The sequence below is a fragment of the Vicugna pacos genome, chromosome 16, assembly GCF_048564905.1.
Source record: "Vicugna pacos chromosome 16, VicPac4, whole genome shotgun sequence".
Classification (NCBI taxonomy): Eukaryota; Metazoa; Chordata; class Mammalia; order Artiodactyla; family Camelidae; genus Vicugna; species Vicugna pacos.
In genome coordinates, this window is record NC_133002.1 from 27572837 (window position 1) to 27598116 (window position 25280).

Here is a 25280-nt window from a genome sequence, read left to right on the forward strand (position 1 = left end):
GGAGAGGGCAGGAAAGGGGCAGTATGTCACACTTTCTAGTGTGAGCACTGGAGCAGGGGCTTGGATTTAAATACGGTGTCTGACGTGGCCTCTCTCTAATCTTGTAGAATGTGATAAACTACTCTACCTCAGTTTCTTGATGTGTCAAGTTGGGGTGATAATATTTTAAGGCTTTTGTGAAACATTATGCACATAAGCCATTTGTGTATGGGTAGAAATAAGACCTGCTAGGGATTCAGGGATTTGTTTAAAAAAAAAAATCTTGTCCATAGCACTCTGTCTGTGTGTATTTAGTAGTTCCTGAAGGGTGAGGGTGAGTCTAAAGTCCATCGTGGGACAGGTGGCCCATGATTCTCTGTGCCCCTGAATGCCCCCTCCTCCCCAGTCCTCTTCCTCAGTCCAGGATGAAGTTCCCTAGTAGATTTACTCAGAGGTCTTGTGAAAATGGCTATTCATTTTATTGTTTCACCAAGAAGGGCTGCCATCATGATCTCTGTGGTCAGGTTTTGAAGGGCTGCCATCATGATATCTGGTAAGAATTCTATGGAATTGGGTGTTTCTATTTAATGAAAAGAAAAAAATTACAAATAGAAAATTAGAACAAGGATGGTCACATGGGCTCTTGGAAGTGGACACCATTAGAAGTTGGAGGGACTAGTGGGCTCAGTGGGAATGTTAACTGAGTGTATCTCATGGGCTGGGCATTGTCCTATTTGTACTGTGTGTTCCTTATTTGAGACAGTGAGCTCACCTAACCTCGAAAACCTCTTTAAAAAGTTAGACTTTTTATTTTGAGATGTAATGTAGATTCCCATGTGGTAGTAAGAGATAATATGGAGAGAGCCTATGGACTCTTTGCCCAGTTTTCCTTAATGGTTCCATCTTGCAATATTGGGGTACAATTCATTACTGACTCACTAACAATTTGAGGTTTGTGTTATTGCCCTCATTTATATCCACGATTAAATTGGGGCTTAGAGAAGCACACAGGCCTGCCCAGTTCACCCACATTGTTAGTGCAGAGTCTGGTGAACGTGGGCTTGGGATTTCCAGGAAGTACCATTATGATGGTCTTTGGCAGGGAGCAGCATTCACTTTGCTTGTTTATTCATTCATTCAAAAAACATTTATTGAGTAAATTCTGTGGGTCAGATGCTTTCTTAGGGTTATCTGATTCTTCAGCAGTACTGAGAACCAGGTAATGTTTATATTTTTTAAACTGAGAAAATTAGCTCTGAGAGGTTATAACTCCCCCAAAGGAAGAATAGCTCATAAAGGGGGGATAGTACATTTGTACAGTCACCACTTTTTATGCAGGTGGTACCCTAGGCATTTTACATTTGCAAACATCCGTAATCCAGATATATTCTTGCAAGGCAAGGATTTTTTTTTAATTGATGTATAGTCAAGTTTACAATGTTGTGTCAATTGCAAGGTGTTTTTTGACTTTTGAATTAAAAAATACTTTTTCAGGAGGGAAATTAGGTGTATTTATTTGTTTGATTTTTTAAAATGAGGTACTGGGGTTTGAACCCAGGACCTCGTACATGTTAAGCATGTGCTCCACCAATGAACAGTACCCTCTACCCCAAGGCAAGTTTTCTTATCCATTACTATGAAGCTAAGGGGTTCAAATCAATTGAATAGAATTCCAGATCTTTTGATCCTACTGTGGTCCTTTTCTTTATATTCTGCTGAAGGGGTTTGGGGAAAGCATATCCTTTGTTCATTTCTTTATTCAGCATTTTTGAGTAGTGACTTTATATCAGAGCCTTGCTAGGTGCTTGGAAATATAAAATAAGAAATGACACTTCTCTGCAGGGGCAGGAAGCCTAGACCAAAAACTGGGTAATGTGATCCGAGCTACAGTAGCCAGGTGCAGACTATGAGGACAAACTGTACCCCCGGATTTGCTTTGGCTTCCCTTGCCTTCTGTCTGGTACACACCAGGTCACCGCAACCCAGATGGGCCCATAGCACACAGCAGAGTATGTACCTCGATCTCCTCTCCTGTCTCGGCAGGGTCTGCAACATGAGCATCCCTGACTACGTGCAGTGTGCTGAGGACCACCAGACTCTTCCCGTTGTAGTCCAAACCATGGAGATCATCTCAGAGGAGAATTTCTTTTGCATCTATCAGCTACTCACCTCGGTGAGCCATATCAGCCCATGTGGCTCCCAGTGGAAACTCTGTATCCACTACAGGCACCGCTACATGCCCGAGAATGGGTGGAGCGTCTTCCAGAAACACTGCAAGGTCGTGGGCCTTGTCACCATTACCGACTGTCTCTCTGCCAAGGCCTTGGAGAAGCTCCACGTGCAGAGGAGCTGTATGGCACCTCGATAATGACTCTCAGCTCTTTGTCTTTGTACTGCATGTGGAGGAAGTCGAGCAGCCGCGCACCGACGTTGCCTTCAAATTTAGAGGACTGCAGGGTGGTGGAGAAGCGGATCGAGGACTTCACTGAGTCACTCTTCATCTTGCTGAAGTCCAAGTGGCTGGATGGTGGCCCCAAGAATTCTGGGGACAAGATTCCCCTCCTCTGCATCCTGTTTGAGAAGGAGGACTTCATGGGACTGGACACAGACAGCAGGTAAGTTTACCTGGAGGCCAGTCCACCCTGGCTTTGTGCCGGATTGCTTCCCTACATCCAGAAAGGGATCAGCAAGGAAGAAGCCTGTCTTGTAGCCAAGGGGGGATGGAGATGCAGCCCGCCGGTTTACAGACATTTCAAAGTGAATCCACCTTTGTTTCAGAGAGATCCTTTTAGGGTTAATGTGGACACTTACTCCCGCTTTACAGCCATGACCATGGTGGGACCCCTGGGGTTGCTGTCCAATAAAGTAGCCAAAGCCACTGATGCTAGGAGCACTGGGGAGGAGGCTGGACTGAGCTGAGATGTGCTGTAGGTCAAATGCACATCAGACACTGAGGCTTGTCTAGTAAAAGTATATAAACTATCTCTTTACTTCCTATATTGCTTACATGTCAAAATGATAGTATTTTACATACAGTAGATTAAGTAAGATCTGTTCTTAAAATCAGTTTCTAGTATTTGTTTTTTGTTTGTTGGTTTGTTTCTTTGTTTACCATTTTAAACGTGGCAAATGGGAAACGTTATTTACATGGCTCTCATTTCATTTCTGTTGGGCAGCCTGTCCTGGGACAGTCTCATCCCTTTGCTTATAGATGAGATGCTGAACCCCGAGAGGCGGAACGAGGAGCTGGTTGAGCTGGGGCTGGAGCCGGTGTCTCCTGCATCCCAGGCCCAGCACCTATTCTGCTCAGGCCCTCTCTTCTTGCCCGACAGCCTCCATGCCAAGTTAGGACAGCAGAAACACCGCCGGGGACTTCCGAATGAACTCCTTATGCAGGGAAAGGCGTATCACGTTGTATGGGACAGAGCAGGGAAATGTTCATTCTCACTTTTTCCCTGTGATTAAGTCAACGGCCCCACATTGCCTCGGAAGTACAGACGAGCTCTTCTGGGCTGCCTACCCCCCCAACTTCAGCTCTGTTTCCCGGTGTATCTGTTGTGCTGTCCCTCGGGCAGAAGAGGGTGAGATGCCTTTTCCGAGACGTGGAAACCTTTGCTGGGGAGAGTGAGGGAAGCTGTGTTCCCCCGGCCTACGGCCTCTGTCCTTGAGTCTGGAGAGGGCTCATGGTGGTCCCACAGGTGACGGTCGGAGAACCTGGCACATGTTTCTGGGCCCGCTGTGAAGGAAGTGCTCTGTGACTCTTGAACTTAGGTAAGATCAGATCCTACTCTCTGGTTGTTGGTAAGTTGGAGGAGAAGATGCTAGAGAATTGATAAAAAGAATGTCTAGACCAGCCCTGTGAGTGAGAAGCACAGGGGACACGAGTCCCACCTGCGAGAGACAATGTAGCGGGCTCTGGATGAATTTTCTGTTCCTCCCAGACATACCTCTATGACTTAAGGAAGGGGAGAGGCATGCTGTAGCCATGATCTGTACTTGTCCTCTCAGGGCCCTGTGATCTACATGCCCGCACTCCCCATCTGCTTCTTAAGATGAGCTGGCATGTATAGGAGCCTGGGCACTGCTGAGGGCATAGCTGCCAGAACCGTGCTACACCAAGGCTGGCTCCATTCACCTCTCCTGTCAACACCTGCTGAGGCCCCAGGCATTAGTCAAGGTAGGTGCATCGGTGCAACATAAGCAGGGACCACTTCTCCCCCTGGACAGACTGGTGAGTGAGCAGTGGAAGCCTGGAGCCCTGCCCCAGCCCCCACGCCAGTGCCTCCTCTTTTGTCATAGGAGGCACTGGTGATATTTTGCTCAACAAATGCTTGTCTCTGAGTCTGCAGCCCCACCAGAGAATGCCAGATTGTTTTTGTCTTTTGAAGTCTGCCCTTGGGACTTGGCGGAGTATCCGGATGTGTAATTAGCCCACAGTGGTTGACACTGTCCCCATTGTTTACCCAGAACCTCGTGTACCAGGCATGGCTCCCAGTATCAAAATACAGCAGCGCATTAAACCTCCCTCCTTTTGGGTCTGTCTGTTCTGGTACCATAAGGGTCAGCCAGCTTCTGAACGTCAGTGAGATAACGCGGCCAGTGAGCTCAGGTCAAGCACATTCTCCTCCAGTCACTTTTACCCCATTGTTGCTTTTAGTATTCCACAGTCATTAATTATTTAAACAATTCTTTGGTACAGGAGCAGAGACTAATTCTCTCCTGCTACTCTTGGTGGAAGTGAGTAAAACGGTCCAGACTGAAATGCGACCACAATTTGTAGCTCAAAAGCTGCCTTGAAGCTTGTAGGTGGAATTTTGGTTAGGGGCGCTGACCACGTAGGGGTCCCCCGGCAGTGCCGCTCCCCTCAGGTCCCTGCTTTCCCTGGAGCAGGGGGTGAGGGTGGGTCTCACCATCCCCTCGTCCCTGGCCTCACACACTCACGTAAATTCTTGTACATGCTGTCAAAATCATTTTTGTTCTTGTGTGTTTCTAATATTCTCTTGTTCCTCTTTTCCTTTTTCTTTACTCCTTTTTCACTTGTACTGCACAGTGAGCATGTTGTTGCATCTGAAAATGTGGGCTGTGCACATCCTGCATTGGAAATAGCCAGATTGCCCTCCATACTGTCTCCATCGCTTTAAAAAGCAAAATCTTAATATCTGTCTTGATCCATGTATTATCCTAGTCATTTTGTATTTTCTAATGTTTTGGAATATTTGCTTTGTTAGCACATTACCCACTGGTGTTAGATACCTGTTAAAATCCTTGCTTTGAGGGACCTGTTTGGTCCTCCTTTTATTTGGTGACAAATGCGCCCTTATTAAATTTGTTTGATTGTTTTGAAGAAGTAAGATGCGAATTGATTTAGTCGGCTGCTCAGGGATTCTTTTCATGGAGTATTTAAACTTGTAAGGTCAAACTCTGCAGCATTTTGCTCGATTCCTGCTTTTACACAAACGTGCTCGGCACGCGGTTCCTGGCTGTCGCTGTGTGACGTGCGTGACGGCGCTTCATGGCCGGCGGTCACTGGTGAGGAAGTGGCCGCCACGGAGGTGACAGCTGCAGGGGACGCTGTTGGAGGAAGCGGTCACCGTTTGGTTCTTTAAATTTTTTTTTTGCATTCAACTTCCCCGTGCCATTTACTTTACTTTGCCTTCATAAAGGGGCAGAATTGGGTCTAAAATCCATGACACTATTTGTTCCCTTTACGAGGCTGGTTTTTCTGGGTATCAGGACAACATGACCTTCTCCTAAGTAGCTGGCTCACCTGGATCTGTTGGACACAGGGACAGCTAAAAGGGCCGTAGCTTCCTCTCTGCTCCAGCCAGTGGGCATTCAGAGCTGGGTCTGTGGTTTGCCTCAGCAGCCGTGCAGACCTCCCTGCCCCGGCCTTTACTTTTAACCCATGTTGGCAGTAAAGAGTTGAATCCGTTTCTGTTGCAGCTGACATCCACCACTGACAGCCGTGTCGTTAGTTTGTGGTAGTCAGTCTCCAACACCCCAGACAACCGTGAAGGAAGATGATTTGGCCGACCTAGGACCCTGGATTCTCACCCTCACCATGGTTCATCTCACCCGGTGGAAGGGTTTGGCCACCACCATCATGCTGACCATGAGGCCTTGTTTCTCCTTTCATGCTCTGGTCCAAATGTGGACACTTCATTTTTCACTGAATTTGTCTCGCTTGAGACAGGCCAGAATATCTGAATGAGTCCATCACATTCTGGGTGGGGAACAGAACAGAAGTAATTGTCGCAAGTAGATGGAGTCTAGGCTGTCCGGGTTGGCAAATGCAGGCTGGGATCTGTGATGGCTGGGCTGTACACTGGACACAGGTCTTTCCCGTGGCTCCCGAGAGCCCAGGAGTTGGAGTGATAACAGCCTTGCGTGGGTTCCCCCATCCTCATCTGCTCACTGGCAAGTGTGTCTGCTAATTAGGAGCTCCCCCAGACCTCGGGCCCTTCAAAGCTCAGACCACGGGAAAATCTTGAGTCCCTTCTCCTGGGCCTCCTGTGTGAGAATCCACTGCCTTCTGAGGTGACCAGCGGCAGGAGATGCCTCCCCCTCCAGGGAGCACCCTACGGCGGACTGTTAGTGAACCATGCTGTGAGCTTGTGTGTTTCCGGCCATGGTCCCTGCAAAACCACACTTGAGATCAGCTTATTGGCGAAAATAACAGGACTGATTTCAGGGCAGGGCCTGGGGGAGGGAACAGTGGAAATTGAATGTGACCTGAGACAACTAGGTGGGTGCTGAGGCTGTTACTAAAATGGGGAGTCTGGGAGGTACCTGCCAGGAATCGAATTCCAGAGTAAATGGTGGACATGAGGCATTTTTAAGATGCCATTTTTCATCCAAGTTAGGACTTCAAAGAGGCACTCGGCTCTATGAGACTGGGGCTCAGGTGAAGGAGCTGGACTAGAGATACAAGTTGGGAGTCGTCATTCTTAGCTGGTGTTCACAGCCTTGCATGTGAATTAGATCATCTCGAGAGCTGCAGACTGAGGCTGAGGGAGGGGAGGGCTGTGCCTCGGTTGGAGGAAAGCCCAGACCATGCAGCTTTGGTGTGTCAGCAAACGGCGTTTGTCATTTTCAGAGCAATCCCATTTATCCTTAAGGGGCCTGGGGGTCAGCAGGGCCAGCCAGAAAGAAATCCAAAGGGAGAGTCTTGGCCACGTGTGCGTCTTAGGAAGGTGCAGAGGCTGCAGGATACGGAAGGTTAGAATCCTCAGAAGCTGGAGTTGGAGTGGGGAGAAGGTATTCACAGTCACCTGTGAGGGAGGGAGGGAGGCCTAGGGAGTCCCCACCCTACCGGACTCGCTTTCCCATGAACAGGAGGCAGTCAGACAGAGGATCTGAGGTAAGAAGGATGGGCACTGGGAGGGGAGCCAACCTGGAGAATGGTGCTTGGAAAGTTCTGGAGTAGTCTCCCTGAAAAATAGAGTTAAAAATACCCAGACTCTTAAGAATATTGTTAGTGACTTGGGAGGAGGCAGTTGTTTTTCTGGCCTCCTAAGTGTAAGTCATGTATCCAGGGATACACAGAAGATACGGGCAGTCTGTTCCGGGGACTTGATCCTTACCAGGGGGATCACTGCAAGTTTAAAGGGGCAGAAGGGCAGCGGAGGGAAACTAGCCAGGCCCCGTGTCAGGTAGCAGTCGGCCGCCCTACTTGCGAGTTTCATTCACATCCATGACTCCCAGGTGGGCGCTGACAGCCCCCTTTGGGGGATTGGGAAGCCTTCTCAGAGGGGTTAAGGAATTGGTTTGTTTAGCGGTTGATAAATGCTGTAGCAGGATTCAAGCAGAGCCTTGTCAGACTTCAAGGGCATGTTCTCTCTACTGTTTCCAGTACTTCCCTGTTATACCTGGAATGGTGAAGTGGGTCAGATTTGGAGCCTTTCAGAAAAAGTATGATTTAAGTGCCTCAGGACTGTTTCACAAAGCTCAGCGTTCTTTGATGGTTCTGAAGCATGCAGTGCTTTTCGCCCCACAGAGGTAACGTCTAACTCCATTGTGGATGATGTGGTTGCAAATGATATACAGGTGTAAAACCACACTTCGCAGCTTCTAAAGGGAAACTCTCCAATTCTCCCTTGGTCGGCTTTCTTCCACGGGGTGTAACTGTGCTGCAGCATAGGCCTGAGCTTCCGTATGGAGTGAGGATTTAATATCCGATGTTAGCATAAAATGGTCAGATGAAGAAAACCGACATTGACAATTTAATTTTGGGTTTCATTAGTCAAGATATACTATCAGTTAATGGCCCATATAGCAAATGAAATTCAGTATAGGACATTGCATTTCTTCCTTTCTATTTAGAGTTCTCTTACCGAATAAGGTTGCCTGCTTTGGAACATCAGTTTCACCACCACGGCACCTATCAGTGTGTTGGTGTGATTGCATTTACAGAGTGAATCTAATCTGGTCTTCCTCAGCCCCAAACACTCCAGTGCAGAATCACGGGCTGTAGCCATCTGTTAGTCACGCAAATACTTCTAAAATTATATGATGCCAGAAAAGAAAGAAGAGAGAGAGAGAGAGATTGCCTTTATCAAAGTTCCTTTCAGTTCTAACTGCAAACTGTTGTTGAGCAGCTCTGGTTTCCTTTGGATATGAATATATACATTTCTTTGCATGTAACCTAGGTTTTGGACTAGAACACCAAGTTCTTGCTGTCCCCAAGCCACAAAAATAGTAGCCAAATTGGACCCGTGTGAAATAGTTTATACTTTTTTCTGAGAAAGTATCCTTGAATTTGGGACTTGGACTGTGATTTCTGCTTTTTGCTTCCCTCAACCGTCTTGTAATCTCTCACTCCTTCCCACGTGGTTCCCAAGTGTTCGTGGTCTCAAAGGAGCGGGCAAACACCCAGTTGGTCACCATGTACTGCTGCTATAGATAGAGACCAGACAAGACCTAAAGGACATTATCGGAGAGGAATTCCTGGAAGAAATGGGCTCTACATTCAGTTGTGAGGACAGAGTAAGAGTCAGCCAGGAGAAGGAGTCAAGAATGTGTCTCAGATCGCAGGTGCAGCCCGGGCAGAGGCCTGGAGGCTTTTGGCGTGGGCACCCGTGGAGAGTGCCCTGTGCGGTCCAGGGTGGAGGGAGCCCCTGCTGGGGAGGACACTGTAGAGAGTCCGGGATGTAGGGCTTTGGAAGAAGTTGAGCTTTACTAGAACTGACACAGTAGGCAGTGAAGGGTGTCAACAGAAGTGACCCTCAGGAAAGGTACTTCTGGTTTTGCTTCTGATATTCTACAGACCGAAGGATCGGGACGGGCGAGAGCAGTTATGTCTGTCCCTTTGAGACCCAACCGGTCATTCATTTATACATTACACGTGCACTTCTGTGAGTCTAGGGGAGAGAGCGTGTAGCCACATTAGTAAGCAAAATGTATTTGCTTCTTGAGAGCTTAGCATTGTCAGAAGTTGACTTAGCCTAGAATGTTCTAGGAAGAGAGGAACAAATTGTGGAGGTTGGAGGGAGGGAAGGCTTCCTTGGGAAAGAGTCAAAATGAGACTGGAGCAAGTGGGAAGTAGGAGCAGGTCAGGGGCCCCTGTGGTCACTGGGGACCTGTGTACTTAGGTGAGGATTGGCGAGCAGGGTCTGGGGTGGGGCTAGAACTCTAACAGGGAGCCTCTAAAGGGTTTGAAGTGGGGGTTGATGTAATCAAATTTGTGATTTGGGAAGGCTGCCGTGGCTCTCTGTGTTTGTATAGCGGGGAAGAGGGGGTGGGTGCCACCAACTGGGGGATCATTAGAAGACTATTCACAGGCTGGGATATGGGCATCGGGGCTACTTGGGGATGGCAGGGGCAGTGTGGATGCCGGCTTTCCTTATTGGGGGACTTGTTAGCGGGCCGACCTAGAGGCATTTTGTGGCTGGAAGAAAACTGATGGAGGCCGCCAGGTGGATTTTCCTCTTCTCTCCTTCCCTGCCTAGTGTGATGATCTTAGCTCAGCCAACATTTGGAACAAAAGAGCTAATTTCCAGGGTTGCCCAGGACTTTGTAGAGCTCCTTCGAGTGAGATCTGATAGGATTTAGGTTTGTGTTCAGATCTGGATGTTCACTTAGCTAGAAACGTCCTGTCATTTCGATTTCCATAGGGGTTTTTTACTTCATAAAGATTGCTTTCTTGGTGAGAGGAAATTTAATACAGCTGTTGTCTTTTTCAAAAAAATCATATCATTTAAGAACTTTAATATTCAAAAGAATAGAAATATATAAAATATTTAAGGAAATTTTTGGTGTAGTTTCTTTGCTTTCTGAGCTAATGTGGAGTTAGAGCCTTTGCATTACTTAATAGCACATCCTTGTCAGTATTTAAAGAGCTGATAGTGGGCGCCCCAGGCCCCACCTCTCAAAGAATCGTTAAAGTTTTCTCTGAAATAGTGAGGTCATAAAGGTCTTGTTTTCAGAAATCAAACGGTTTATAATACGCAGCATAGCCACATTTATAAAATAATAATTAGTTCATAATTAAGAAAGTGGAGGATAATTGATTTTTTTAAAGCCTATACATAAACTTTCTTGTGCTAATGTTGCAACTGGAAATTTTGAAAAGAAAAATCCTACTGCAATATCATCTACATGGAATACATATATGAGTTTTACGCTTGAAAAGTAACTGCGCAGTGGTTTTCAAAGTCAGGAGCATTCCAGCTCAGATACTGGCAGTGATGGTTGCTGGTTTTCAATGAAAGAGCCTAAATTTGCCTTCTTAGCTTTTTTATTTTTGTATTGAGAGGGTTGATTAGTGCTTTGCGAGCATGATTTTGGGGCAAATTTAGGGCAGATGTCGTGTAAAAACAGTGAGATATTTCCATGCATTTTATTTTCTGGACATCACCAGGGCACATGTGGGGTTTGTGCCTGCAGGCTGGAATGCTGCAGGACTCCCTAATCCATCACCATTATGTCCTGGAGCTGCTCAGGTCATTGAATGCTTTTCTGTTGCTTGGAGGAAAGGTGGTCTGATGGAGATGATCAGATGTGCAGTTAAAGTGCTATTACTTGAAATAAGAGTAACCTAGAAACATTGCTCTAACAATACAGGATGAGGGAGGAGAATTGTCTGAGCTACTTGCAGTGGGGAGTCTTCTCATGTTTCTCCCACACCGTGACTCCTGCCAATATCCGCCACAGTCCTGCACGGTAGTCCTGCCGAAGCAAGCAAGCACTTTGCTCAGAAACGCACTGAATTTCCTTGTGCCTCTGTTTGTTGGCTTTTTTTTGAAAGCACATTTTGCCCTTTGCTTAAATGCCATCCATGCTAGTCAACTCTTACACTCATTTTTCTGGACCTCGTCCATACATAGCTGCTGAATGGATGAACAGAATGTAGTATCTCCATGTAGTGGAAGATTATTCACACGTAAGAGTGAATAAAAAAGAAAAAAAAAAGAGGAAAATGAAAAAGGCCACCTGTTCTTGGAAGTCCACCCTGACTGTTCAACCCACACTTTTCCCTTTGAAACCCAATCACTTATGCTCCACTCTACTCTTTTTGATAGTGCTTACCACCTTCTAATAATCTTTAACGTTTTCAAAAAAAAAAAAAAGAAAGAGATGCTGATACCACTTCAAAATATACAAGCCTTGATAACAGCTTGTTAATTGAAAGGAAGCAGACACAAACGGTCAAATATTGTTGATTTCAGTGATCTGAAATGCCCAGAAAAGGCACATGCAGAGGCAGAGAGCAGGTGATGGCTGGAAGGGGCTGGTTGGAGAGGGATTAGGGAGTGACTGCTAGTGATAGGCGGATTCTTTAGGGGTGATGAAGTGTTCTGGAAATAGAAGGTGATGGGTGCTACACAACCGTGATTGTGCAGAAGACTGCTGAGCGCTGTGTCTGGGAGTGCCTGTTGTTGGGGCATCTTTATTTTGTTCTCATCCTGCAATGTGAAGAGCCATCTTCTTCTGTGGCTGTTCTACTCCTGTGAGTGGTGAGGGTCAGAGACTTTGCAGAGTCATGTTTCTTTTTTCCCCCTGGGTGAGTGTAGCCAAAAAAAGATTTAAGCCTAAGAAAGTGCTCCATCTGCAGAAATGTCTTTTTGTTTTGCATGATGTAAAAACCTTGAGAGCTTTTAATCGTTGAGGCCAGTCTGTGGGAGGAAATAGCCCGTGAAGCCTGTTTGAGCCCGGGAAGCACCGTGCATCTCTCCCAGACACGGGTGGGGATTTCACCCCCGTTCAGGCAGTGAAGGGCCCAGACCCGTGAGCAGACTTGACAATCGTGAATATTTACGTGTATCCGCTGCTTCATCTTGGATATTAATTTCAAGCTGAGTCAGTTTGTGGCGGCAGCCTCATCCTACATCAGGAATTTATAGTATCTGCTCTTTGAGGTGAAGACCTGACAGACTTGATTATTTAACAGTCTGCCTTGAATTGATATCTCAGATTCCTTTGTCAAAAGCAAAACAGCAGAAATACAGACGTCCTTTAATTCCAATGTGACCTGGAACGGGATTAGTCTCTGTGCCTCAGTTGCCTTATCTGTGAGTGGGTAAGATGATAACAGTGCTTCCCTCAGAGGAGCTGGTGAGGGGAGAGTCAGAAGCACAAATGGAGGACTTACACGAGGTGCTCATGAATGACCTAGTTTAGTGCTGTCAGTCTGGTGAGGCCTCAGGGGCAGAGATGTCAGAACAGAGCAGTCCTAGCCGGAGCTCGATCCGTGATGGCAGCTGTTATGATCAGTATCACCACTGTTGATTATCAGGTAGTTTATGACTTGGTAATATGAATTCATGAATAATGTTAAAGAACTAGATATCTCAGATCCAGTTTACATAGTCCTCAAAATTTCCTCTGAGAAATAGATGGTATCTTCCCCATCTTAAATCTGAGATGAGTCTCTAAAAAAGTCTGTATTCCTCCATCTTTTTGCTTTAATTCCCCATTTCTTAAAAAACAAAGTTTTTAAATGGAGTTACTGGGGACTGAACTGAGTGCCTCATGCATGCTAAGCACATACTCTCCCACATGAGGTATAACCTCCTCCCTGATTTTTTTTTTAATTTACTTTCTTAATTTACGGAGTTTAGAGGCCTCTAATTCTTTTTCTGGAGACTTGTCCATGAACCTGTAAATCTATAATTAATGGACAAAATTTGGTTTATTAAAAAAATCAATAGAATATTGTGCAATCCATCCAAAAAGAAATGCTCATTGACTTAAAATGTTTCTCCTTTAAGGTGATTTCTCCTTTGTGGTCTAGCTTAATTTATTAACAGGCATCCTCATCATCATAATGACCAAACTCGCTGTCAGTGGACACCTACCTAAGGTTAAAATGCTTTCCTCATGTTTTAGTTCATAGCAGGTGTTTGATTGTAGGTATCAGTGTCTCCTTTTTTGCAGCTGAGGGATTGAGAGATGGAGCAGCTTGTCCCAAATTACACGCAGCAGGCTGTGGCTAGCTCGGTGCTGGAACCCAGGCTGCACAGGATGCTTTCTTAATTGCTCCTCTAATCAGCCTCCCGTTAAGTGGTTACCCAAACACCTGTGACTCCATAAATGGCCGAGTTTAGTGATCTCAGCTTGATGATGCCTTCAAAGGAGAGACACCATTGAGAAGGTGAGACAGAGTGGCAGAAATTACAATTGTTTATTTTCACAAATTTATAATTCTCAGGTAATTACTTAAAAAGTTAATTTTATATTTTAGTGCTCTGAAAGCACTAAAAACATAACATTAAAAATAATTATAGTGCAAAAGAGAAGTGGGCTCTGAAAGTCCAACCACTGCTATTGATGTTACTTGTTTTTCTCTAGTGGCCCTTATTGACAGAAATACTTACAAAGACTGAATTGGTTTTATGTAGTCTTAATATGGAAGAAAAGATTGTCAGTGAATATTGTAAGTAAAGTCTTTACTCTTTTCTTTCCTGTTGATGAATATGTACTTTATTTTCATGGCTTAAGTACATTTCCTCATTTGTGAAATTTTAGTAATATTGTTTAATTTGTCTGACTGTGAGAGTTAGACGCCTTGTATACAAAGAACACAAGAGGTGCTTAATAAAAGTGCTGTCACAATGAAAGATATTTTAGATTGATCAACTCTGAATACTAAAGAGTGTCGCTTATTTCTGATGCATATTTAATATGTATATGTATGATATATTTGAATATGGTTTAAAGTAACAAGGATTCATTTTTTTTTGGTGTAGTATGAAGTTTTAATGAAATCTGTATCATTCTAGTGAGACAGGGACTAGTTAAATTGCCTTAATCAGATGACCTTGAAGATTATTTACACAGAATATGTATTGTTACAAATCAGAATTTATGTTGCCGTGTAACCATCCACTCAGATATTTAAATTCGTGGGATTCTGACCAGATTAATTAAGTTTAGTAAAATCCACATTGATCATTTTCAGGGAATAAGCTCCTCTCTTTTGTGATTAAAGAAAATTTTGATTTTTTTCTACACTCTTAACAGGTTTAAAATATCAAAACATTGATTTGACACATTACTTTTTTAATAGAGAGAATAAAGCTCATGCTGTTTTATTATGTAAATAAATATTTTTGTATGTCGACAAACTTGTATGATATCCTGGATCTTTGAGAAGTATTTTGCAAGATATTAGATAACCTACTGTTGGAAAAATACAAACGTGACTTTTATGAACATAGGCGTAGTACAGATCTGTTGGTTTTTGCTACAGTGCAAGACATGAGGCCTAGGATGCCTTTGCTGCCGATTGCCAGGAGGACACATTCCATGTCTCAGTTTCCCCTCCTGTAAAATGAAGTGGCTGAACTGGATTCTTTCCTCTTCTAAGATGAGTTTCCATGAGCCTATGTCTTCTGTTTATATTCAGGAGTATTAGCAGTATCAAATTAAATACTGAATATCCCTCCCTTCCCCCGAATCAAAGTGCAGTATATGCTACATAAGCTTTTAGTTATCTGATTCTCCTTTCTGATCCTACAGGCAATTTTTGTGTTGCATCTTTCCCGGCAACCTGGAAGGTCATTTTAGCCATAGGTGGCACTGTTGCACCTTCTTACAGTCTTAACATTCCTGTTTGTAAAAGAAGGCTTAAATAACTTTATTTTATTTTGATTTCTTTACTTAATGCTTCAGAAGAGCCCAATGTCTTTTATGTGTGTCTACCTGGAAAAGTTATTCTGCTTATATCTTAGATTTATTCTGTCATCTCACTGTGAACATTTCAGACTTGCTGTGCAAGCAATGGGAAAATCGGGCTTTTCTTCTAGTGTTAGAAACCAGTGAGCCGGGATTTTATAAAACAGCTAGAAGCGGCATCTGGACGACCTTAAAGGTGAAAAGTGTATTGAGTTCCCTGAGTTTTGACCCCGCCGCTGTGTGTTAATTGATGGTAGGAGATTTGGTACATATACGAAGGGGTGTAGTTTTTTGACTTGGGTTTGGTTGCACGTGCTGCCACTGAGCCACGTGAGCCTGAGACAGTTCGTTTTGAGTTTTTCCCTCATCTGTGAGATGGGGACATTCATATATGAATTGTAGAATTGTGAGAATTAGAAATTATGTGCAGTGTTTACCACAGTGAGTATGTCAAGAGGGCTCTTAAACTTTAGCTGATGTTTTGTGTGAAGCCATCATTTGGGAGTCTTTGGCAATTACTAAGAAACAGGAAAATAAGAAGAGCTGTTTTTATGATGAAAGATATTTGAGGAGGTTCCATAGTTCCTATACCCATAATTTAGCATCAGCAGAGTCAGGACAGTTACACAGTCGCCCTGAACCAACGTTAAGCCACAGAATTATTTGTTGCTTCATATATTTTGGGGCTTAAGGAGATCCAATACTTATACACATGTTGTCTCCAGCAGCCAACTGAGGGATGACACAAAAGAGTAGACAGGCGATAAATGTCTTCTTTGTTACTGATGAAGCCACGTTCTTCATGAACTTCAAGGCTGTGGGAAAATGCGTGTCATGATACTGTGTCCCAGAAATACAGACTCACCCTGTCCCATGTAGCTCTGGGCCACAGCGAGCCTTCCCTTGAGAGGACCTGCCCCTTCATGCACAGGGCTTTCCTGCCATGGAGCTGAGCATCCCAGGTGCTTCCCAATGGTGACCAACACTGGAGTGAAAGGAAGGGTTTCACATGCCCCGCTTGTCTCCCCGGACTCACACCTCACTCTGTTAGTGTGATGAGTGCTAGCTGTGGGCCAGGGGCCAGGGGTGTGAAGGGAGAAGCACTCTCCATGGCCCAAAAGAGTGGTTAGGAGGCATCCCCTCCCTCAGTTTAAACAGGTGGTGGGGTGGAACATAAGGGTACTCCCCAATTGTTTATAAAAGGAGAAATAAGGATGTTCTTTGGGACTTAGGCTAGCCAGGAAACACATAAGATGATTAGAGGGGAGACTTGTAAATCACTTTGATATTAAGTTGACATTTGTTGAACACCCAAAATGTGCTACATTCTTTTCTGAGCATTTTACAGAAATGAATCCTTCAATCTTCTCAACAAGCGAGTAAGGAAGGTTTGATTGTTATCCCAGTTTTACAGTGTGGAAATTGAGGCACACAGAGGGTAATTAAGTTGGCAAAATCACAGAACTAGTAATTGGCAGAGCTGGTATTTAAACCCTGGCTGTCTGGTTTTGAGGTTCCCAGAGATGGGCTTTTTGTGTTTAGCGTTATCAGCATCCCTGAATCTTTGTACCTCTGTGCATCAGTTAGCCTATAAAGGACAGGGAAAGGAGAGTTACATGGGTGCTCATAGTCATGTCTTGCCGCTGTCCACGGAGAGTGCACCGTGATTGGCGTTAATTGTCTTCTGGGCAGTAGATGTGTTCGTATAATAGAAATTTAGTTCATTGAGTTAATCTAGAAACCCTTCCTGCTCCGTTTCTGTCCATGCTTGCCATGTGACTGCCTGCCCGTTATTGGGCAGTGGAGGAGAAAATGTACTCATGGTTGAACTCTGATATTTCAGTCTGGTTCATAGATTCACGTCTTCTGTTACATTAATAAGCTAAGTTTCTGGTTTTCTTGCATCAGTGTCTCATGACTTTGGTTAATGTGAAACCAGTCCATGGGAGCCCAGGGGTGATGACGGTATAATTTCTGAGCACGCTGTGGCACTTCTACCCATGCAGACGTGGCTGAAGGATGTCCACCTTCCTCACTGATTTCCCCCAACAGCAGGGTCCTCTCCCACCCCTGGATTTGAGGTTGGGAGCTCTCTGAGTAGGCCAGTCAGAGGCCCAGTTAACCAATCAGAAAATGATGAAGTACCTGGAAGTGGGTTTAATAGAAGAAAAGGGCTTCCAGGTAGTCAGATGGGCTGTTCGAGTCCATTTGGTGAAAAGCTGTCCACTGTCTGTGGTTTAGCTGCTTCTTTGCTATTGAAAAGTCTGGAGTAGATGAAGGGATTTTAAAAAGCAGAAAGGAATGATTTCAGGTGGTACGTCCACACTGGTGAGAAGTGATGGATGACCACCAGTGTGAGGCATAGACAGAGTCTTACAAACTTCATAAAACAGCATTAAAAGCTCTGCCATCTGAGTGCACTTCATATGGGGTCCAGATCATCACTGGTGACGCAGTGAGGGCAAGTAACTGATGATGGCAGAAAGAACATGGACGCATCAAAAAGGTCTCGTTCACGTTCCCTGTTTAAGGGATGCGGCACAGTGTAATATATTTGAGCTGGTTTTTCACTGAAAAATTTTTAGTGTTTTCTGGGACTCCCTAGTACCCCAAGGGTCCATGCAGCTGGGTGTCCCCTCAGTGCAGCACTGTCAGCGCTTGCCCTGGGCTGACGCGGTGTCACACGGAGTAGGACGGTCAGCGTCCCCGGCTCCTCTGAGCTCCGTCTCCTCATCCGCAGAGCCGAGTTTCTCATCCGTGTCTACTTAGTAGGGTTGTTGAGAATCACACGTGAAGCTTCAGGGGTGACTTGTGGTTGTCTCTGTGATTGGCATATAGTGAATATTTGATAGAAACACTTGTTTTTTAGTATAATTGTAGTACCTAGGTTGCAGTGGTTTTTAGTCTGCGTTTTTTTATAACTTTATTCTTATTTTTTTGTTTTGCAACTTTGTTTATTTATTTTTATTTTTATTTTTTAACATTTTTTATTGATTTATAATCATTTTACAGTGTTGTGTCAAATTCCAGTGTTCAGCACAATTTTTCAGTCATTCATGGAAATATACACACTCATTGTCACATTTTTTTCTCTGTGATTTATCATAACATTTTGTGTATATTTCCCTGTGTTTATTTTTTTTTTTACATTTTTTATTGATTCATAATCATTTTACAGTGCTGTGTCAAATTCCAGTGTTCAGCACAATTTTTCAGTCATTCATGGACATATACACACTCATTGTCACATTTTTTCTCTGTGATTTATCATAACATTTTGTGTATATTTCCCAGTGCTATACAGTGTAATCTTGTTTATTTATTCTACAATTTTGAAATCCCAGTCTATCCCTTCCCACCCTCTACCCCCCCCCCGGTAACCACAAGTCTGTATTCTCGGTCCATGAGTCTATTTCTGTCCTGTATTTATGCTTTGTTTTTGTTTGTTTTTGTTTTTTAGATTCCGCATATGAGCGATCTCATATGGTATTTTTATTTCTCTTTCTGGCTTACTTCACTTAGAATGACATTCTCTAGGAGCATCCATGTTGCTGCAAATGGCATTATGTTGTCGGTTTTTATGGCTGAGAAGTATTCCATTGTATAAATATACCACATCTTCTTTATCCAGTCACCTGTTGATGGACATTTAGGTAGTTTCCATGTTTTGGCTATTGTAAATAGTGCTGCTATGAACATTGGGGTGCAGGTGTCATCCTGAAGTAGTTTTCCTTCTGGGTACAAGCCCAGGAGTGGGATTCCTGGGTCATATGGTAAGTCTATTCCTAGTCTTTTGAGGAATCTCCACACTGTCTTCCATAGTGGCTGCACTATTCTTATTTTTAAATATGCACTTAGTTTATTTATTTTTTTGGAGGTACTGGGGACTGAAGCCAGGACATTGTGCATGCTATGCAGGTGCTCTACAACTGAGTAAAACACACCCTCCTTTTCTGCACTTGAATATAAATATTGCTATACACAAAATAGCTCTTAAACACCATCATGGGACCTAGTCACTGTATAGACAATTGAACACGTATGCTATTTCAATAGGAATAAATGTTGATGAGACATACATTTCTGAATCTGTTAATGTGCTTAAAAACAATCATAGGTAGTGATAAACACGAATCTTTGATCCAGTACTTCTTAGGGTCTGTTTTGCCATCAAGGGAAATTACATTCTACAGAGAAGGCTAATTGGGTCTCTTTGATATTTGGATGGTTTAGCAGATGATGAAGACTTTCAAAAGCTGAAAGTTTTGTATTTTAAATTAACTACAAAGTTATCTTCTACAAGTTGTAAGTACTAAGCTTGTGAAGTGCTCAGTAATCCAGGGGGTATGTGTCTGTGTCTGTGTGAACGTTTGTGTGTGTGATATCAGGAAGATAGAAAGAAGTTCCATATAGACTTCTGATAACTTTCTCCTCCATTTCAAGGTGTAGGCATATATTTACATATATAAATTGATATTCTTTTGTCATTTGGCATGTTGGGAATAAGACTTTCTCATACTTGTTTCAGAAGGGTTAGGGAGGTTGAGCTTAGGAAATGGGAGGAGATAGAGACAGGGAGGTTCTTTAAACTGTGCAGAATGAGAAATAGTAACTTTTCTCTTTTCTTCTAGAGCAAACTGGCACTGAATTGTAACATAATATTACTCAGAATTGCTTTTCTGATCAGATACAAGTACCTCAGATTTTTTAAGGCAACATGAAAGATGAAATATGTTTTAGCATTTATCTTTAAAAGAAGTTTTATTTTTCAAGTAAAAGGTTATAGCCTGTTCTTTCTTCCAGCGGTACAAGAAATTCTCATTGATCTATCTAAATGACCTCTGTGCTTAGATTCTTTGTGTTTTTTTTTTCTTTATGTGCTTGTTTCATTGTGGTTTGAATGAATGTTTAAAATTTCTGGATTTTGATCTTTAGAACATGCTGATTTATCAAAACTGTTAAAAACCTGATTGTTCTCTGCTCCTGGTTTGGTGGGACAACCTACTGATTTCTGTTGTCTGTTCAAGAGGGAAATTCTTCCTCTAGCCTGCAGATCATTAAGTGAATGGTTTGCAGTGTGCCTTTAAAATTATTTGTATGCATTGAGCATGTTTGTCCAGTGAAATTTAAATTGACTCATTGTAATGACTTTGCTTTGATTCTGTGGTTTTGATCCTCTCCACAAGAATTTGAATTCTCTGTTGCATTTTGTATACGTGTTCTTAACAGGGGAAGAAATTTTACATTTTTTACAGAGGTGGGTTTTCCTATCCCCTCTGAATGCCTTCTAAAATTGATACATTAAAAATCTGTTATTGCAGTGCATAATTATTTCATAAACTATTTTTTGGCATAATCAGAAACAATGACCAAGAATGATAATAAAAAATACGAAAATCTTCCTTCCTTTGAAGAATAGAAATCAGGTAGTCAGGCTCCCTCATGCTTTGTGCCTGACACAATTACTCTCATGTCATTGTGTATCATGATTCGGAGATGGAGTTGCTTCAGGTTTATAGATTTTTGTTTTAAAATTTGTGTTGAATACTTTCTCCAGACTGATGTTTCCTGTTGTGTTTGTGGAAAGAGTAGAAGGGAAAAAAATACTTTGTTTTGTTTTCAGGAGGCCTGAGTTGATGAGAAAAGTGTTGAGCGTGGGCTGAGGAAAAGAGTGACACTCCCTCTCCTCCTGGCTGAAAGTGATGAACAAAGAAATCAATTAAGTATATCGATATTTGACCAATAGAATTTAGCGAGCCCAAACTGGCTAGAAATGCACAACGGAAATTACTGAATTCAGCTGCAGAATGAGGTGCTTTACCAAGTAGAAGCAGCAGAGAGCAATCAGAAAAATCAGTAATATGATGAGATATAAAAGGAATATTATATCTTTTATTTCTGAAACTTTTCTACGGAAAGTTGTGTAGAGCTAAAATTAAGTTTCAAGCATCAGGATTTAAGAGAGTGGGTGGTTCCGTAGGATCGTTATTCTCGGATGTGCGTAGACCCTGCTAGAGTGGCTGAAGATGGCAGGATGAGACCCACATCCAGGATTAGTCATCCTAGGGTGTCCTCCATAATGGTTCCATGTGGGAGCCCATGATTGCGTTAACAAATTATAACACAGCACAGTCGCCTCTGAACTTTAAGAAGAAAAAATATGCTTTGGTACTGCTTTGCAAGCAAGTTCCTGTGCATCTTCACTCCAGTCTCCTTTCCTTAAAAAGCAGAGACAATGCTTTGCTTGTGTAGTTGAGGTTTTAGGTGGCACTCTGCTGGTTGCAAAGCAAGGACCGAGACACTCAGCTATAAACGCTGGGCTTGTGTGTTGTTAGTCTATTATCCCCAAAACAAAGACCTGGCTGGTCTGGTGGTGTGCTTTGTAATGAACATATCTAAAAGTGTATCTTGTTCCCCTCACCCCATGACTTCCCTAAACATACACTAATCCTTTGTACTCATTGTATATTCTACAATCTCTGCCTCATCCTCTCTTTCCCGAATTTCCTCCTTACTATCTCACAACTGTTAACGAATTTTTCCTTTGATTATACACAATAAATATGGGAACATTTGAGAGGCTCATGGAGATGGCTCCCTACTCCCTCTCGATTTCTTGACTTTTTCCACAGAGTCTTGAATAATCATTCCGTGTCGGTAAGACTTCTGCCAGCCAGAACCCACAGTTCCAGGTGAGAAGGATGCAGGCTTTATCTCTCCTACCGGAGGGAGAGACAGAAGAGAATTGAGATATGCTCCCCTGTGATCCCTTCCTGCCCCAGGTCTACTGCAGTTCACCTGCAGCCTTCTGGCCTCTGCTCACACTGCCTCTGTCCCAGGACTAAACTCATCCTTTTCTTCCCTTGTCAACATTTCCGGTACCTTTCAGAACTTGGTCTCTTCCCTGCAATTCAACCCTGGCAGATGTGATGGTGGTCAGCGTGCTGGTGGGCACTCCTTTGGGGACCCCCAGGAGCCATGCTGATTCTCCTGAGTCTATCAATCTGGGTTACAGAACAGTCGAGCACCGAAGGAAGCCCATTCATGTGATGTCAACACAGCATTTCATCACTTTCATTTTATTTTTAAATTTTCGGTGGAGAAAATATTTGTAGCAAACTCTTCCAGATATTCGCCGCCTGCTTTCCTCACCACCATTTCCTTGTTGGCTCTGGTGCTAGTTTTATGAATCAGGATTCTTCTCTGCTCATTTCTGGCAGCAGGGCTTGCCGAATCCTTGATCTGCATTTGAAGCAGAATGCTTCTTCGTGATGTCAAGGTGATTCTCCTATTTCTGAATATTTCGTGTACACTCAGCAACTGTTTCAAGTGAAATGCTCTTGTCCAATTTCGGTTAACTCACATTTGCTGATCTCCTGCTTTCATACTGAGGGCAGTTTCTTTTTCCTCTAATAAAAGTTAGCAATTTGCATTTACTCTGGAAGGTACTGCCCCGAGATGCTTTTGTTCTTAACAGTTTTAATACAATTCACCCATTAAAATGTACATCGGTTTTTACTCTATGCCCAGAATTGTGCATCCCATTCAATCTTAGAACATTTTCATCCCCCCAACAGGATGCCCCGTATGCATAAGCAGACATTCCCATCTTCCCCATCCTCCCCCAGCCCCAAGGAGCCACTTTTCTCTCTGTGGATTTGCCTGTGCTGGACATTTCATGTAAATCGAGTCACTTCATGTAAGTGGAACCGTCTATTGTGACCGACTACTTTCACACTGAGTAACGTTTTCAATGTTTGTCCATGTTGTGGCCTGAGTCACTATTCTATGCTTTGCTATTGCTGAATAACATTCCACTGTATGGCTGGGCCCCTCTGTTTACCCATTCACCAGGTGATAGGCATTTGGGTTGTTTCTGCTTTTTGGCTGTGATGAGTAATGTCGCCGTGGACACTCATGTGGGATTTTTTATGTGGATATCTGTCTTCACTTCTCTTTCTTGTGTGCCCAGAGAGCAGAATTGCTGGGTAAGTCAGAAACGAAATGTTCAACTCTCTGAGGCCCTGCCAGGCTGTTTTCCAAAGTGGCCACGCTGTGTTACGTCCTCACCAGCAAGGGCTGTGCGCTCCACTTCCTCTGTGTCCTCATTAGTGCTTGTTACCATTATTTTTATTATAACCTATTGTTGTGAGTGTGAAGCGGCTTCTCCTAGTGGTTTTCACTTGATTTTCCTTACAGCTAATGCTATTGAACATCATTTCATTGTGCTTATTGGACATTTCTATGTTTTTCTTGAAAAATACCTTTTCAGAACATTTATTAATTTTTTAATTGAGTTGCCTTTTTATTGTTGAGTTGTAGGGTTTTTTTTCTTCATTTGGAGATACAAATTCCTTATGAGATAAATGATTTGAAAAAATTTTCTCCTCTGTGTTGTTGTTTCACTTTCTGGATGGTGCCCTTTGAAGCAAAGTTTTAAATTTTGATGAACTCCAACTTATCTCTGTTTTCTTTGTTCCATGTGTTTTGGGGTATTATTTTAAATCTGAAGTATTTTATTTAAGCTTTTATGTATAAAATATCTAAATTTGTAGAAACAGTCTAGGAGATGGGTGCGGTTGTTTTCCCCCGTCTTTGGATAGGAGACTGAGGTGCAGAAAATTTCACTGAAATATCAGTGTCACAGCTACCCAGTGCTGTGGGAGTTCAGACCCCTCATGTTTTTCCCCAGAATATGTGATCTTCACCACCATGCTCCACTACTGCCTGGAATCATTAATGAAAACATCTTTCCTTTTTTGATTTCTTGTTAGTTTGTTTTCTCATTAGGGACCTCATCTCCTTATTTTCCTTTCGGATGTCAGTGTAGATTTATTATAGGGCTCATGTAGGCAGAAGCATTGCTATCAGTTAACTTCTATATTACTCACTCTCCAGTGATGATTGTTGCTAGTTGATCTAATCAAGTCATGCTTAAGTCTTTCCTGCTCATGACACTAAAAACAGTCATGACTTACAGAACGCTCAAAGAAGAAAGTACTTGATTGATTTTATTTTGCTACCCAATCAAACCAATCAAGTAAAAACCCTAGTGTTGACACAGACTATAAGCCCTCCAGAATAGGGTCACTGTCTTCCTTGTGTTTCATTTATTTGGTCACAGTGTCTGGATAGTGCTTTGCTGTCCAGCAGTTTTGTGAGGATACTGTGCTCGTGAATATTTGTAAGCACAGAATTTTGACAACAGACTGTGTTGTTCATTTCACAAGGGAAAAGATAATATAGAAATACTGCTCAGATCTATTTTAAAATTAAGCTTGGAAATTTGAGAAGAATTCAAGAAGCCATACAAAGCTCTTTTTCACTAATTTTAGATCTATCTTAGACACTTTATGGTTACATAGCAGAGTAACTTATCAAGTAGATTTGACAAGAGGAGTGTTATATTGATTATTTGATTTAGTTGAAATATTCTACCAGGGATAAAGTAATCAGTGCCCATAAATGAACAAATATGTTTGTATTTCTATGCAACATGGGAGCAGACTACATATGTTTCTATATAATATATATGACTGTGTGTTTTAATCTGCCTGTCAGTGTTTTTTATAGTTTTTCAGCAATGTTATAACTTCAGAATTCTTCTAAGTTATTCACTCCCGATATTACTGCAGTTTGTACTGTGTATTCTGTCTTATGGATGGGATTCCAATGTCCCCTCAGTGAGGAATTTCCTCTCCTATTTCGTTAGTAGCAGAGTTAAAGGAACTGTGATTTCTAGGCCTTTGCTTTCCATGTGTTTGCAGTTGACTGTAAATCACGAATTTCCCTTTATTGAGTTTTCATTTTTCAATAAGAATTTTTAAAATAATTGTTAATATGTTTCACCAGTCTCCCTAGAAACTTGATGTGTTTGTGCTTTTCAGTTTTCAATTTATGAAAATTGTAAATGCACACTTGTTTTTAAGTAGTCCTTTTTCACTAGATATTTGTTTACTTCTTTAGAGTTAAAATAATTTTTTCCCAATGAATGAATCGGTGTTCATGTTTTAAAAGATAACTTACTTTTTATTTTTCTTATTCTAACAGGTATATTTGTTGTACAGAATTTAGAAAATAAGGATAAACAAAATAATAACTTAAAAATGGCCTCTAATTTCACTTGGAGATACAGATGTAAGGTTTGAAATTGAGAATTACAAGTCCTCTCACGTTGTACTTCTCTT

The 25280-nt window shown here is 42.7% G+C and overlaps 1 protein-coding gene across 5 annotated transcripts in view; it reads left to right on the forward strand.

The window, feature by feature from the left end:
• Window positions 1–2201: 2201 nt before the first annotated feature.
• Window positions 2202–25280, forward strand: part of LOC140686253 (trafficking protein particle complex subunit 9-like) — a 103907-nt gene continuing 80828 nt past the window's right edge. For 2 of the 5 annotated variants that reach the window (XM_072939969.1, XM_072939968.1), the window contains exon 1: window positions 2202–2594. In XM_072939969.1, the coding sequence (XP_072796070.1) occupies window positions 2347–2594 (248 nt within the window). In that variant the 5' untranslated portion in view covers window positions 2202–2346. Of the gene's footprint in view, window positions 2595–13353; window positions 13589–13767; window positions 13853–25280 lie in introns of those variants that run through there. The other 3 variants (XM_072939970.1, XM_072939971.1, XM_072939972.1) reach the window with 3 other exon arrangements.